The sequence below is a fragment of the Polypterus senegalus genome, chromosome 11 (assembly GCF_016835505.1).
Source record: "Polypterus senegalus isolate Bchr_013 chromosome 11, ASM1683550v1, whole genome shotgun sequence".
Classification (NCBI taxonomy): domain Eukaryota; kingdom Metazoa; phylum Chordata; class Cladistia; order Polypteriformes; family Polypteridae; genus Polypterus; species Polypterus senegalus.
In genome coordinates this window covers 122,533,352-122,546,439 of record NC_053164.1, presented here as the reverse complement: position 1 = coordinate 122,546,439, position 13,088 = coordinate 122,533,352, and the positions used below count along the sequence as shown (strand labels likewise).

General features: G+C 37.2%; 1 protein-coding gene across 3 annotated transcripts in view; it reads left to right on the top strand.

Moving 5' to 3' along the window:
- letm2 (leucine zipper-EF-hand containing transmembrane protein 2) overlaps positions 1–13,088 on the top strand; it is a 46,556-nt gene that overhangs the window by 21,435 nt on the left and 12,033 nt on the right. For all 3 annotated transcript variants that reach the window (XM_039769588.1, XM_039769590.1, XM_039769589.1), the window contains exons 8-9: positions 8,128–8,247; positions 11,446–11,553. In XM_039769588.1, the coding sequence (XP_039625522.1) occupies positions 8,128–8,247; positions 11,446–11,553 (228 nt within the window). The remainder of the gene's footprint in view (positions 1–8,127; positions 8,248–11,445; positions 11,554–13,088) is intronic.

Sequence of the window (13,088 nt, the reverse complement as noted above, 5' to 3'; positions counted from 1 at the left end):
ATTTATTTATTTATTTAATTGTTTGAGAAAAACATAATTTAAAAAAATAAAACTTTAAAAATAAAAATAAATTAACAAACTATAAAGAATCATTAATCATTGTCTGGCGGTCTTGTATGTATGTTATTATCCAGTTGACACTCGAAACCGGCCGACAGTATTTAATTTGAAAAGCTACAGGGGCGCAGTGGTGCTCAAACATAAAGAACTTTAAAAATAAATTAACAAACAATAAAGAGTCAAGGAGCCCTCACCCCAAGTCTACATCTCACTTCCCAGCCGGACAGACACACACACTTGCACGCATAGAACTCTATGTAATTTCAAAAGCAACAGGGGCACAGTGGTGCTCAAACATAAAGAATACTGGCAGTCATCTCCAGTTTGCCCTCTGGTGGTCGTTCCTAGTGTCCACTGGATGATAACATGCATACAAGACCGCAAGATCACCCCCCACCCTACCCAGAATGGGGTGGGTTATGGCTGATTTCACCCTACAGTAATTTTAGTCGACCAATGAGGAACATGTGTACCAAGTTAAGACGCCGATCAGGTACAAGGAGCAGTAGGAGCAAATAAGGTAGTAAAGTTTTATTAATTTGTTTATTTTAGATTAAACAGTCCTTAGCGGTCCAGAGGTAGAACAGTTAAGTGGGCGACAGCGTATTGGTTCATTAATACTGAGGAATACAAACGGTGTGAGTGAAGAGCTTATAAGTAAGAAGAGCGCAAAGTTAGAAGAGACAGAGAAAAGTAAAGTTAACCTCATAGAAAGGCAAACAGCAGGCAGCTGAGAGGGAGAACAGTACAGGAGCTTAAGGGGAAAAGGTGTAAAATATCTGTAGCAGATCTTAGTGTTACCATTTAAGTTAAGGAGCAGCTGAAAGAAGAAGAAATTTAATTTTAAGAAAAAAAAAAATATATAGTTAAGGCAGCTTAGTAATCCCAAATCAAATTTTAATAATGAGGCCAGTGCAATGCAAGTCCTGTTGGATGTTGGACTTTTTAGATGATGGTTTGGAAGAGCCAGTTGTCTACGAGGGCTACATCTGCAAGAGATGCCAGCTGATCCAGCACCTCGAGCTCAGGGTCGCTGAACTGGAGGAGGAGTTGGCTGACCTGCGTTGTAATAGAGAATTGGCGGACTTGGCCCAGGTGTCCTTTAGAGATAGTGTGCACCCCTAAGGTGGCGCGGAGGAGATTCCAGACCAGACAGGTAGGAATAGGTGGGTCACGGTCACAAGGCGTAAGGTAAAGGGTGCACACTGTCCGGGCATCAACCCCAGAATTAGAAGTGTCTAACGTATCATGTCCTGGCGGAGCTGGACGGTGACTCTGATAATTCTGAGGTGGTAGGCAGGGTTGAGGAGCCCCAACGGGCCACCTCAAAACCAGTTCCCAAAAGAGAGAGGTAGTGATAGTTGGGGACTCAATCATTAGGGGATTGAAGCGCAGGTGTGCTCCAGAGAGAGAGAGTCTGCGGTGTGTTGCCTTCCGGGAGCACAGGTGGGAGACCTCCTGGAAGGGTGGATAGGCTCTTGGCCAGAGCGGGGGTGGATCCAGTTGTCATTGTCCACGTTGGAACAAATGACATACATAAGGGTAGTCTGTCAGTTCTGCGATCCAAATTCAAAGAGTTAGGTACCAAGCTGAGGAGCAGAACTGACAAGGTAGTCTTCTCCGAAGTTCTGCCTGTGCCACGCCAGTCCAGGTAAGATTGAGGAGATTAGAAGGCTTAACGTGGCTCAAATCTTGGTGCAGGGTAGAAGGGTATAGGTTTATGGGGCATTGGGACTCCTTTTGGAACAGATGGGACCTGTTCGCGTGACGGGTTACATCTGAACCGGAGGGGCACCAATGTATTGGGGAGGCGTATGTGTAGGCTAGTCGAGGATTGTTTAAACTAGGGAATGGGGGCAGGGAGTTTAGGACAGGCCAGATTTAGATCTATACATGGAAGAACAAACAATGGTGTAGAAATAAAAATGCATAGTAATGTAAATTTTAAGCAAACACGTAAAGATAGAAGGATTAACACATTAAAAATAGCTTGCCTTAATGCTAGAAGTATCAAAAATAAGGTAAGTGAGTTGGAGTTGTATGTAGCAGAGCACAATTATGATATTATAGCAATAACGGAAACCTGGCTAAATAACAAAGATGGGGATGAGTGTAACATAGAGGGATACACATTTTTAGGAAGGATAGACAGAACAGAAAAGGAGGTGGGGTTGCTGTTTATGCCAAACAGGGATTAAATGTAAGTCATCTTCAGTTGGATGATGAGCCCCATCTTAGTGAGGACATGTGGCTTGCCTGGAAAATATTAGGGAAAAGGTCTCATTTTAGGAGTGTGTTATAGACCACCCAATTCAGACAGTAATTTCAACACACATCTTTTAGTAATATCAAAAGGCAAGTTTACAGGGGATATTATAGTCATGGGGACTTTAATTATCCAAATATTAACTGGGATAACCTTACAGATGGAGGAGCACAAGAGCAGGAGTTTTAGAAGTAATCAGCGACTGTTTTTAACACAGCATGTTAAAGCACCAACAAGGGGTGAAGCCTATCTGGATTTAGTATTCTGTAATAATCAGGATAGAATTGAGGGTGTAGAGGTGATTGAACCACTAGGGTCAAGTGACCATAATGTAATACAATTCTCAGTATTTTGTAAGAGTACAGATGCAAAGACTAAAATTGTTAAGTTGAACTTTAGTAGGGCTAATTTTGAGCAGATGCGACAAAGTCTAAGTAGGATAGACTGGGATAAGCTTTTAAATGTGGAGACAGTCGAGGAGCAGTGGAACAGGTTTAAAATGTTTTACATGTAATGCAGGACAGATACATACCTAAATTTGGAAGTAATAGGAAACTAAAAAACTCCACGATGGATTAATAAAGATTTAAAAAGAAGTTGCAAAGGAAAAACTGCTGTATAAGGCATATAAGACTAATGACTGCAAAGAGAACCGTAGCGTATGAGAACATGAGGGCAACCATTAAGAAGGATATCAGAGAGGCTAAAAGACAGTTGGAGAGGAATATAGCAGATAAGGCGAAAGAAGACCCCAAGAGATTCTTTCAGTATTTTAGTAGTAAAAGAACAGTTAAGGAGGAGGTCAAGTTCATCAGGAATAGTAAAGGGAATTAAAAGATACAGACAATGAAATAGCAGATGCCCTAAACTTACATTTTTCTGAGGTGTTTACAAGTGAGCAAGTGGATAACCTGCCAGAGGTAAACACAACTACTAAGGAGGTACTGAGGGATTTGGAAATTGTAGAGGGAGAAGTGCTGCTCAGATTAAATAAGATGAAATCAAACAAATCACCAGGCCCAGATAATATTTATCCTCGTGTTCTTAAGGAGGCTAGTGAGTACATATATAAACCCTTGACACATATTTTTAGGAAGTCACTGTGCACTGGAGAGATTCCAAAGGACTGGAAAATGGCAAATATCATCCCATTATATAAAAAGGGTGACAGGGCAGATCCAAGCAACTATAGGCCAGTAAGCTTAACAAGCATCACAGGAAAATTAATGGAAGGAATTATTAAGGATAAGATTGAGCAACACATGACAAGGACAGGAGTTATTCTGAACAGTCAGCATGGGTTCAGAAGAGGGAGGTCGTGTTTTACTAACATGTTGGAATTCTATGAGGAGGCAACAAAAGGATACGATCAAAGTGGAGCTTATGATATTATTTATCTGGACTTTCAGAAAGCATTTGATAAGGTGCCACATGAGAGGTTGGGCATCAAGTTAAAAGAAGTGGGAATTCAGGGTGATGTTTTTAGATGGGTGCAGAATTGGCTCAGACACAGGAAGCAGAGGGTGATGGTGCGAGGAACCTCATCAGAACTGGCATGTTAAGAGTGGTGTTCCACAGGGGTCAGTGCTAGGGCCGCTGCTATTTTTAATATATATAAATGATTTAGATAGGAATATAAGTAACAAGCTGGTTAAGTTTGCAGATGATACCAAGATAGGTGGATTAGCAGATAATTTGGAATCCGTTATATCATTACAGAAGGACTTGGATAGCATACAGGCTTGGGCAGATTTGTGGCAGATGAAATTTAATGTCAGTAAATGTAAAGTATTACACATAGGAAGTAAAAATATTAGGCTTGAATACACAATTGGCGGTTCGGAAAATCGAGAGTACACCTTATGAGAAGGATTTAGGAGTCATAGTGGACTCTAAGCTGTCAACTTCCCAACAGTGTTCAGAAGCCATTAAGAAGGCTAACAGAATGTTAGGTTATATAGCACGATCTGTGGAGTACAAGTCCAAGGAGGTTATGCTCAACCTTTATAATGCACTGGTGAGGCCTCATCTTGAGTACTGTGTGCAGTTTTGGTCTCCAGGCAACAGAAAGGACATAGCAGCACTAGAAAAGGTCCAGAGAAGAGCGACTAGGCTGATTCCAGGACTATGGGGGTTGAATTATGAGGAAAGATTAAAAGAGCAGAGCCTTTACAGTTTAAGCAAAAGAAGATTAAGAGGTGACATGATTGAAGTGTTTAAAATTATGAAGGGAATTAGTACAGTGGATCGAGACTTGTATTTTAAAATGAGTTCATCAAGAACACGGGGACACAGTTGGAAACTTGTTCAGGGTAAATTTCGCAAAAACATTAGGAAGTTTTTCTTTACACAAAGAGTGATAGACACTTGGAATAAGCTACCAAGTAGTGTGGTAGACAGTAAGACATTAGGGACTTTCAAAACTCGACTTGATGATTTCTTGGAGGAAACAAGTGTATAGGACTGGTGAACTTTGTTGGGCTGAATGGCCTGTTCTCGTCGAGTCTAATGTTCTAAATCTCATGAAAATCACTCCGGACGTGATGCTGGATCATACATACACACTATATACAGTACAGTATATATATATTAAATAAATAAATAATAGATAGATTTGCAGCTGGAGAAAATGCAATCCAATTCACCATGGAAAAAGAAATGAACGGACACAGCTTCCTGGACATTAACATTGAAAGAAATAATGACGCCAAACACTGACCACAAGTGTTTACCGTAAGGAATGCTATGCAGACAAGATATTACACTTTGCCAGCAACCACCCCATATCTTATAAACAGAGCTGTGTTAAAACTCTATTCAGAAGAGTCCATACCCATTGTAATATGAAGGAGACAAAAATGAATGAAAGACACTTATCTATTCCGTCTTTTCACTTCAAATGGATACTCAAAAACATTCATTAATCGAAGCTTACAAACAAGACTTGAATCTGAAACCCCACCGCACCTGGCACTCACTCCCTTATCACCACAAGGTGTCTGAAGGTGCAGCACGAATCCTGGCTAAATCAGGCGTCAGAATAGCACACAAACCCACAAACAATCTGCGCATGGTCCTCTTCAATGCTAAAAACAAGAAATCGACAGCAGAAACATGAAATGCAGTTTATAGCATACCATGCAGTTCTTGCTCAGCGGTATACATAAGACAAACATCAAAAAGAATCGCAACACGTATACAGGAACACCGCAACGGTGTCAGAAGAAAGGACTCGCGATCATTGATCTATACGCACACTAAATCAGCGGGACCTACATTTAACTGGGACAATGTACAAGTAAAATTTAAAGCCAATACTAAAAGTGCCAGAGAGCCGGCCGAATCTTGGCTATCAAATGATAACGCCATCAACAGACACTTGGACATAAATCCAGCATATGCAAACTTAAGAAGAACATGTTTGTGATAAACTAAACTTTACACCCAATAACCCCCTTCCTGAATACATTGACTTAGCCACCTCCCCGCCCTTATCCCCCACCCCACATAATTTTATGCTATATATTGCCTTTGATTCTCAGAACTCTCTCTCTCTCTCTCTCTGAGATATATATAGACAGACCGAGAAGAGGTAAATGCATAGAAGACGCTGTGATAATCTGATTCAGCCTGAACTGTTCTCCAAAGAAAATGAAATGAATTTCATATTTCAAGTCTGTTGCGTTAATGCTGACCAATTAAAACATTTGATGCCGTAATAAAAGCAAAAGCTGTTTCCACTAAGCATTAAATATAGGATGTGTACATTTATACAACTAAGGAAACTATTAATAATTGCCTAGAAATGATCTTTTGTTTTTCAGTTAAATTTTTGTATCCAAAAATATTTTAATAAATGTGAAAAAATATGATATGATTTGAAATTACAATAAGGTATGCTTTCAGCCATGTTTTGTGACAGGCTAGGTAGGTTTTTTCCCTCAAAGGACAATGCCTGAACCAAAACAGCAGCAATTTCATTGTGGTGAGAGGATGAAAAAACATTTCTGGATAATCCCTTGACCAGTTGTGTCATCTCACACTTGCCTACAAGGGAGCCTGTTTTACACATGGTCAGGTGCCACCAACAATTTGCAAAATACCCTGTACCATTTCCTACCTGTGCAGTGTTTATAAGAGACACAACACACCAATCTACACTTTTAGAAATCAATGGCAAAATTAACTTGCTTTTTGTTTTGCTAGACAAGGAGATGTACCTAATGCTGACAAATGCAGCTGTGCATTTTTTTTTTACTTTGTCATTATAGGTCAGCCTGAGTAATTTGCTGGTGTTGTGCTTTATTTATTAAAATTTATGCATGACAATAAAACAGCAGTCAGACTCACAAAGTTATAAGGATAATTTTTAATATGTAAAACATAGTCCAACCAAACTTACAAGCAATTCCAAAGCGAAGGTTAAGCTACATGTACTCATGCATTTGTAAAACCCTGCACTTGCCCAATTTGGAAAGCTGTTTGCGTGGGAGAAAAAAATCTATGATGTTGTTGATTATAACTTGAGATAAAACAGAAGCATACAATAGAAAGCTATAGTAGCTATGAAATTCACAACTTCAGTAAATTTAAATAACTTTCTGTAGTAAATGTAATCCTGCCAAAAATGTCACACTTTTCCCATAATTTAGGTCCTTATATGGACTGATTCTCCATCCAGTTTTCACCCGGAACAGTCCATGTTGTTCTTCGTGATTTGGATTAAGTGAAATCAATAATAGAGGGATATGGGACAGAAGAAAATCTGATACATGGATTTAACAGATGTCACTGTGGGTATCTAGACATTTCTTGGTAATGCAAAAGCAAGTTCAACAAACCATATTTGCAACACTCCACAGCACAGTTGTTTTAGAAACTACTGTCTGTTGTAAATTTTTTTTTTTTTTTACATCTGCTACTTTCCAAAAAAATCAATTTGTACTAACTTATTTGTCAACTATAACTGCTATATATAACAATAGTTATGTTTCTGCTCTGTTAGAATCTAATTTAATTAGAACAAACACTCTGGCTACTAGGGGGCATGACCACTCCCCATCACCCCAGACACAATTACTCCAACTATAGTCCAGAATTAAAAAAAAAAAACTGTTTTTATTTAACAAAACACCCCTTCTTCCACAACCCATACTACCATTTCTTATTTTCTTCCTCCAATTCTGAGCAAGCTTTGTCCACCTCCATCTCCCCCAGTTGTGTATAATGCTCCATTTTTGAATCTATTTCCAGTGTCCTACAGAACCACAACTCCCATGCTGCCCAGCAGTTATCCATACAGGCACTTCCCAGTAGATACAGGTATGCTGCCCCCAGTGTATGGGGGACCTACATGAGCACAGGAGGCAGCCTCCAAGTGCCCTTCTTTCGCCCTAGCCTCCCAACTGGGAAAGGGAACCTTAACCATCCTAGCCAGGAAAGGGGAACACTAACCATCCCAGCCATGATGTCCCCAAATGTCCTGCTGTTATGCTAATCTCAATGGCCTTCTGTCCCACCACTACAACACCTTCTATATTGAATATATGTATGCATGCAAAAGCATTAAATTAATGTAAATTTTCCCCGTCACTTATTATCATAAGCACCAGGTAATGTTCACAGCAGTTCTAAATTAGGATACTTGCAGTGACACCCAGATTGTTTCTTTTTGCTTTGAGCCTTCTAGACTTGCAAAATGGAAGAACACTGATAACAATAGATTCTTGTAAATTTAAGTACTACTGTTTATTAACCAGATTTATCTTTTCTCAAACTAAATTATTTTATTTATTACACAGTGGGTGGATCTTCATTTAAAGGAAAATGTTCCTCCCTCTCTTCTTTTGCTCTCCCGTGCCATGTATTTGACTGACATTAAAGCAAAACCTCCCATCATCCCACCTGTACCAAATATCCAGGTAAGACCTTCTTTATGTTATGGTATATGCACACACGTACATGTTTGTCACCTGCTTTGTATTAAGCCTATTGCATGTATGATAAGCAGATGTAGTCCTCTTATTTTGGCAATCTAATGTCAGATTGTTGTGATGAAGACCGCTGTTTTAAGCTCTATGTTTTATTTCTGGCCTAATCATTGTGTCAGTTTCTCCCTTTGTCCATATGGGTTTTGTTGTGTCCTGTGTGTATGGTCAGAATTTCTTCCACATCCCAGATACATGCATATTACATGAAATGTTGCCCACTAAATTGGTTTAGTATTTCTGCATTAGTATGCTTTGCAGTGAAATGGTGTCTTATTTGTGTTTGGTTCCCACCTTACATCTGACGTTATCTAATTGCCACACCCCATTTATCAAAAGGCAAGTTCAAAAAATGTTTGAATAAATAATTACTTGACTTTTTCTAACAAAAAAATGTAAACTTGTATCACCAAATTGCAGTGTTTAGCTTGTATTTAGGAGGATGTAAACAGGTAAGCCAAAACCTGTCATTTGAAAGAGAGAAACAAATGGTTAAACTCTTTACAATAATTGACATAAACATATTTCATTCTGGCAGTAAAACGTTTGGAAAACCAATAGAGACATCTCCAGAGAAAACATTGTTGTGCTTGCTCTTTCAGAATACAGACAACTACTGAACAATACATGACATGGTATTTTAAGCATCCAAACACTGTATCATCTTGTCCACAGATAGACAGATGTTGGACAGTGCTGTCTGTAAGACTGATTTAGTGAAACACTGACAGAAGTGCCAATAAAGAGTATAATACTACAGCTTTTACTACTGTTGATGTTTTCTGCAGCAATCTTGGATTTTGAGGTCAGGACTGCTGAGGCTTGCCTGTCTTTTTGAGCAGGAAATCCAACTTGCAGGGACATCCCAGTTCAAATGTCCCAGTTCAATATTACTTCTAGGTACTTGGAAATTCTGACGTCCCATTTTAAGTAGAATGTAGCATAACTTTTCCTATGCTTTAATTAAATATGTCTAGTTGTGTCCCTGCAAATTTACTTTAGGTTCTCATGGTACTTCCATTGTCCTTTTAGGTTTACATAGTAGGTTAATTGGTGTCTGTAAAGTGAGAATGTATAAGTGAATGTGGGTGTTTCTTCTCGTTCCTGCCATATGACCCCAGTAATAGACAAAGTAGCTTCAGAAAACAGCTAGCCGGATATTTGTACTAAATCATGTTAATAGCTTGTCCTGAGGGTTTTTACTTAAACCTCTGAGAGAGGCTTTTGTTTTTGGCTTTGATATATCTGTAATTAACACTAAAAAATGTTGTCCCTAAATTTTTCCTTTGGTTTAATTCCAAATATACTTTAACCATTTTTTTTTTTTGACATGGGCAGTGTTGTGCTGCATGAGAAAGTCTTAAACAGACCCTAAATAGTAATAGTAAAAGTATGTATTTCCCTTTGTTGGCAAATCGTAACTGTATTAAGATCACCTGGCAAACTCAAAATGTCATGCCAGTCAAGCTGAGAAGTAGCTGAAGTGATTAAGTTTTTTCATTTGTAGCACAGAAATGAAAAAATTTGGTTTTATAAAATTTAAAATTGATAAAAAGAGGGCAAATTTAAAAGGAAGGAAAGGTGCAGACTGTTCCTATACTGCAAAGGTGAGAAATGAACACACGGGACTCAATGTTTCAGCTCTACAACTTTTAAAATGCTAAAATATAAAAAGATGTATTAATTGGGAATCTTTATACAAATAACACAAATTGTGAATGGTTGTGAAATGGTAAACACTTTGAAACAGTTATAAAATTCAAACTGACAAAAACCAAATATAGTATGTGTAAGTAAACGCTGAAAAAAACAATATTGTGAAGAGTAATTCCAAACTATAGACTCAAAATGTATAACGCGTTTTGTGATTTTACAAATAATGATGTATAATTTAATCTGACTGACTGTACATGAAGAGATGTGTATTCCTTGTTTCTTTACTTGTTTACAATGTGTTTTTCAAGTGTCATAAATATTGCTGTTTCAAATTGCCTGGCGTCCTTAACACAGACTTCTATTTCACACTTAACACACACGCATAGCTGCTGCAGCAATCTAGCTATTAAGCTTAAAGTCAATGTTGTTCACTATAACAATGCAACTGTACATCTGTGCTTTACTTATAAGTATTGTGATTTTAAACTCATCATTCAAATAAACAGTGGCAATTTTATTCTCTATATATGCTTACAAAAACATTAGCATTTTTCTAGAATAAAGTTGTATAAACTGTCATGTTTGCAAAACTATTATACTACAAGCCATCATCTACCTGCATACAGCCTGATTGCACATTGCTTATGTTAAATTATAAGCCCGGTCTGAGAAACAGAATTTCTTCTAAGATACATAATAAGTAAATCAGTTGGACTATTTTCATAAAGATAATCTTTTGAAGAAAACAGACACAGTAAACCCATAATTGCAGTTATATCAAGTATGAATAAAGTTGTAGAGCAGTAGCACTTTCATCAATGACCCCTCCCTCATAAGTATAAAGTGTTGTATTTGTAACTCAATATCAGCTAAGCTAAGAACAGGTTTCCAATTGAAACAAGGAAAAATCATACTGTTTGTGCAGATTGCTAGGAACAGTAAAGTTTAAAACACTGTAGGTCTTTGTGAATTTTCTTAGGTCAAGCAGACTTGAAGGAACTAGCTGCTAAACCTTTCCCTGGGTTTCTGATGTCATTTTCAACATATTTGTTTTCTGCATTTCCATTTAGCATTTTTTTTCTGATCTATGTTCAGGTTGGGCACCTTTTTAAAAACCGTTTCCCAATATGTGGCGAAAAGAAAGCAATTCTTAAAACAAATGACACAGATATTTCTCACATTACTATAAGGTAAACTATAAAAGCTGCCTGTTCTTCACCATGTAGTTTTAAAAATACAAATAACAGTGACATCACAGCTACTTAAAAAGTTGATTTGATTTTTTTGTGCTTGTAATAAGTAAGGTACTTTCAATCTGTATCAAAGTAAATATAATTTCTGCAGTACTCTTATGTATATGTAAGCAAGTTCATAGTTACAATGGTACAATCTTAACAATTACACACGTTTTTCAGAAAAAAAAACAGAATTCCCAAATCAAAGATTTCTTATATTTTTCTTCTTTTTTTTTTTTAGACTGCTGCTCCTGCTGCTACAAATACAGAAGCCCCAACTAATGAAGAAATATTAACACCCACCACAGAGACCCTAATGGATCCAGCTGAAGTAATTCATGGTATCAAGGTATTCAAGTTTTTGTTTACTGTAAATTGTTATGCTTAATTCAGTCATTAGTTTTAGAATATTCATTATGATATAATTTACTTGCCTTGATGTATTAACGAAAAGGTGACTGTTTTGGACTAAATTATAAATCATTTGTAAACCTGAGTTGAGTTAATGAAATAGCATTAAAACATAATACTCCTGTAAGGAAAGCCTAGACCATTCAGTGCATACATTTAAATAGATGACAGAGTTTTTTTGTTTTGTTTTTTTCTTAATTCCATTTTATATTTTTCTAATATACAGTACATTTTAATGGTAACATTATACATGTTATTTAACTTTAGATCAAAAGCCGTTGTTTGTTTTGATGTTCCAATCATGGTTTCATTTCACATGTGGCAAATCCTCTGCCATCTTGTAATAAATCTATTGATAGACTCCAATTAATTGTATTATTGTGGAACTTGTATTCCTGTCAAATATTTACAGGTAAAGTAAATTTTTGCTATGTGAAACTCCATAAACTTTTTCAACATAACTATGAAAGAAAAAATCTACCTTTTTAAAAAAATAAATAAAAATTGACATGAGTGCTACATGACTTCAGTTACTGTATTCATTTAAATAAATAATAATGTTTTGTTTTAATTAAAAAAACAAGTTAAATCTTCAAAAAATAGTCTTAAGCATACAGGTAAAATTCCGCTACAACTAATATCTTTACAACAAAATTTTCATTACAACAAAGTATTTTTATGGTCTCGACAGTTTCCCCATATGACACAAGTCTATAGAAATCTTGTTACTACGAAGTACATTCAGCAGATACTTTCATTACAATGAAGTGCCCAAAAGACCTTGAAATGCATGAATGAATCGTTCACAGAGCAGTTAGTTCTGTGGTCACAGCTCAGTTGTGCACAACAATCCCAAACAGAAACACTGTGAAAAAAGTTTCTTTCTTCGAACTTTGCTCGTACTGTTTTTTTGCTGTTTTTGTTTTCAGTGGTTTTCAGTGATACCTTTTGCTTATTGCTCGTCAACATTTGAAAAACATCCATTGGAATTTAACTCATTGTCACCCTCCTATAGAAACAGCAGACACGAAAAAACGCTAACAGTTTATATTAGAAAAAAACTTTACATTTTTGTAGCTCTCGATTGCAGCAAAAAGAAAAAAAGACGTTGCCTGTGACTTTGGAATTTCGCCATCGACACTGTCAACTTTCTTGAAAGACTGAGCAAAAAATAAAGAAGAAAAATCTCGGGTTGCAAATGTATGCAATCTGCTGCATTTGAAGATGTCGAAAAAGCCATTTTTATGTGGTTAAGTGATGCTCATTTAAGAAACATTTCTATTAATGCGCCGTGGACAACACTCTGGAGAGCGTCCCGAAGTGCGATCACAGTGTCTGTGGAAGACTTTTATATGTTTTCGGGGTAACAGTAGGCTCACAGCTCTGCTTCGTCTCTCTCCCAAAGCAAACTCAATGAGTGATGCAAGGAACAATGTAAATGCAGGGCACAGGATTACTTGGCTACTAACCTGG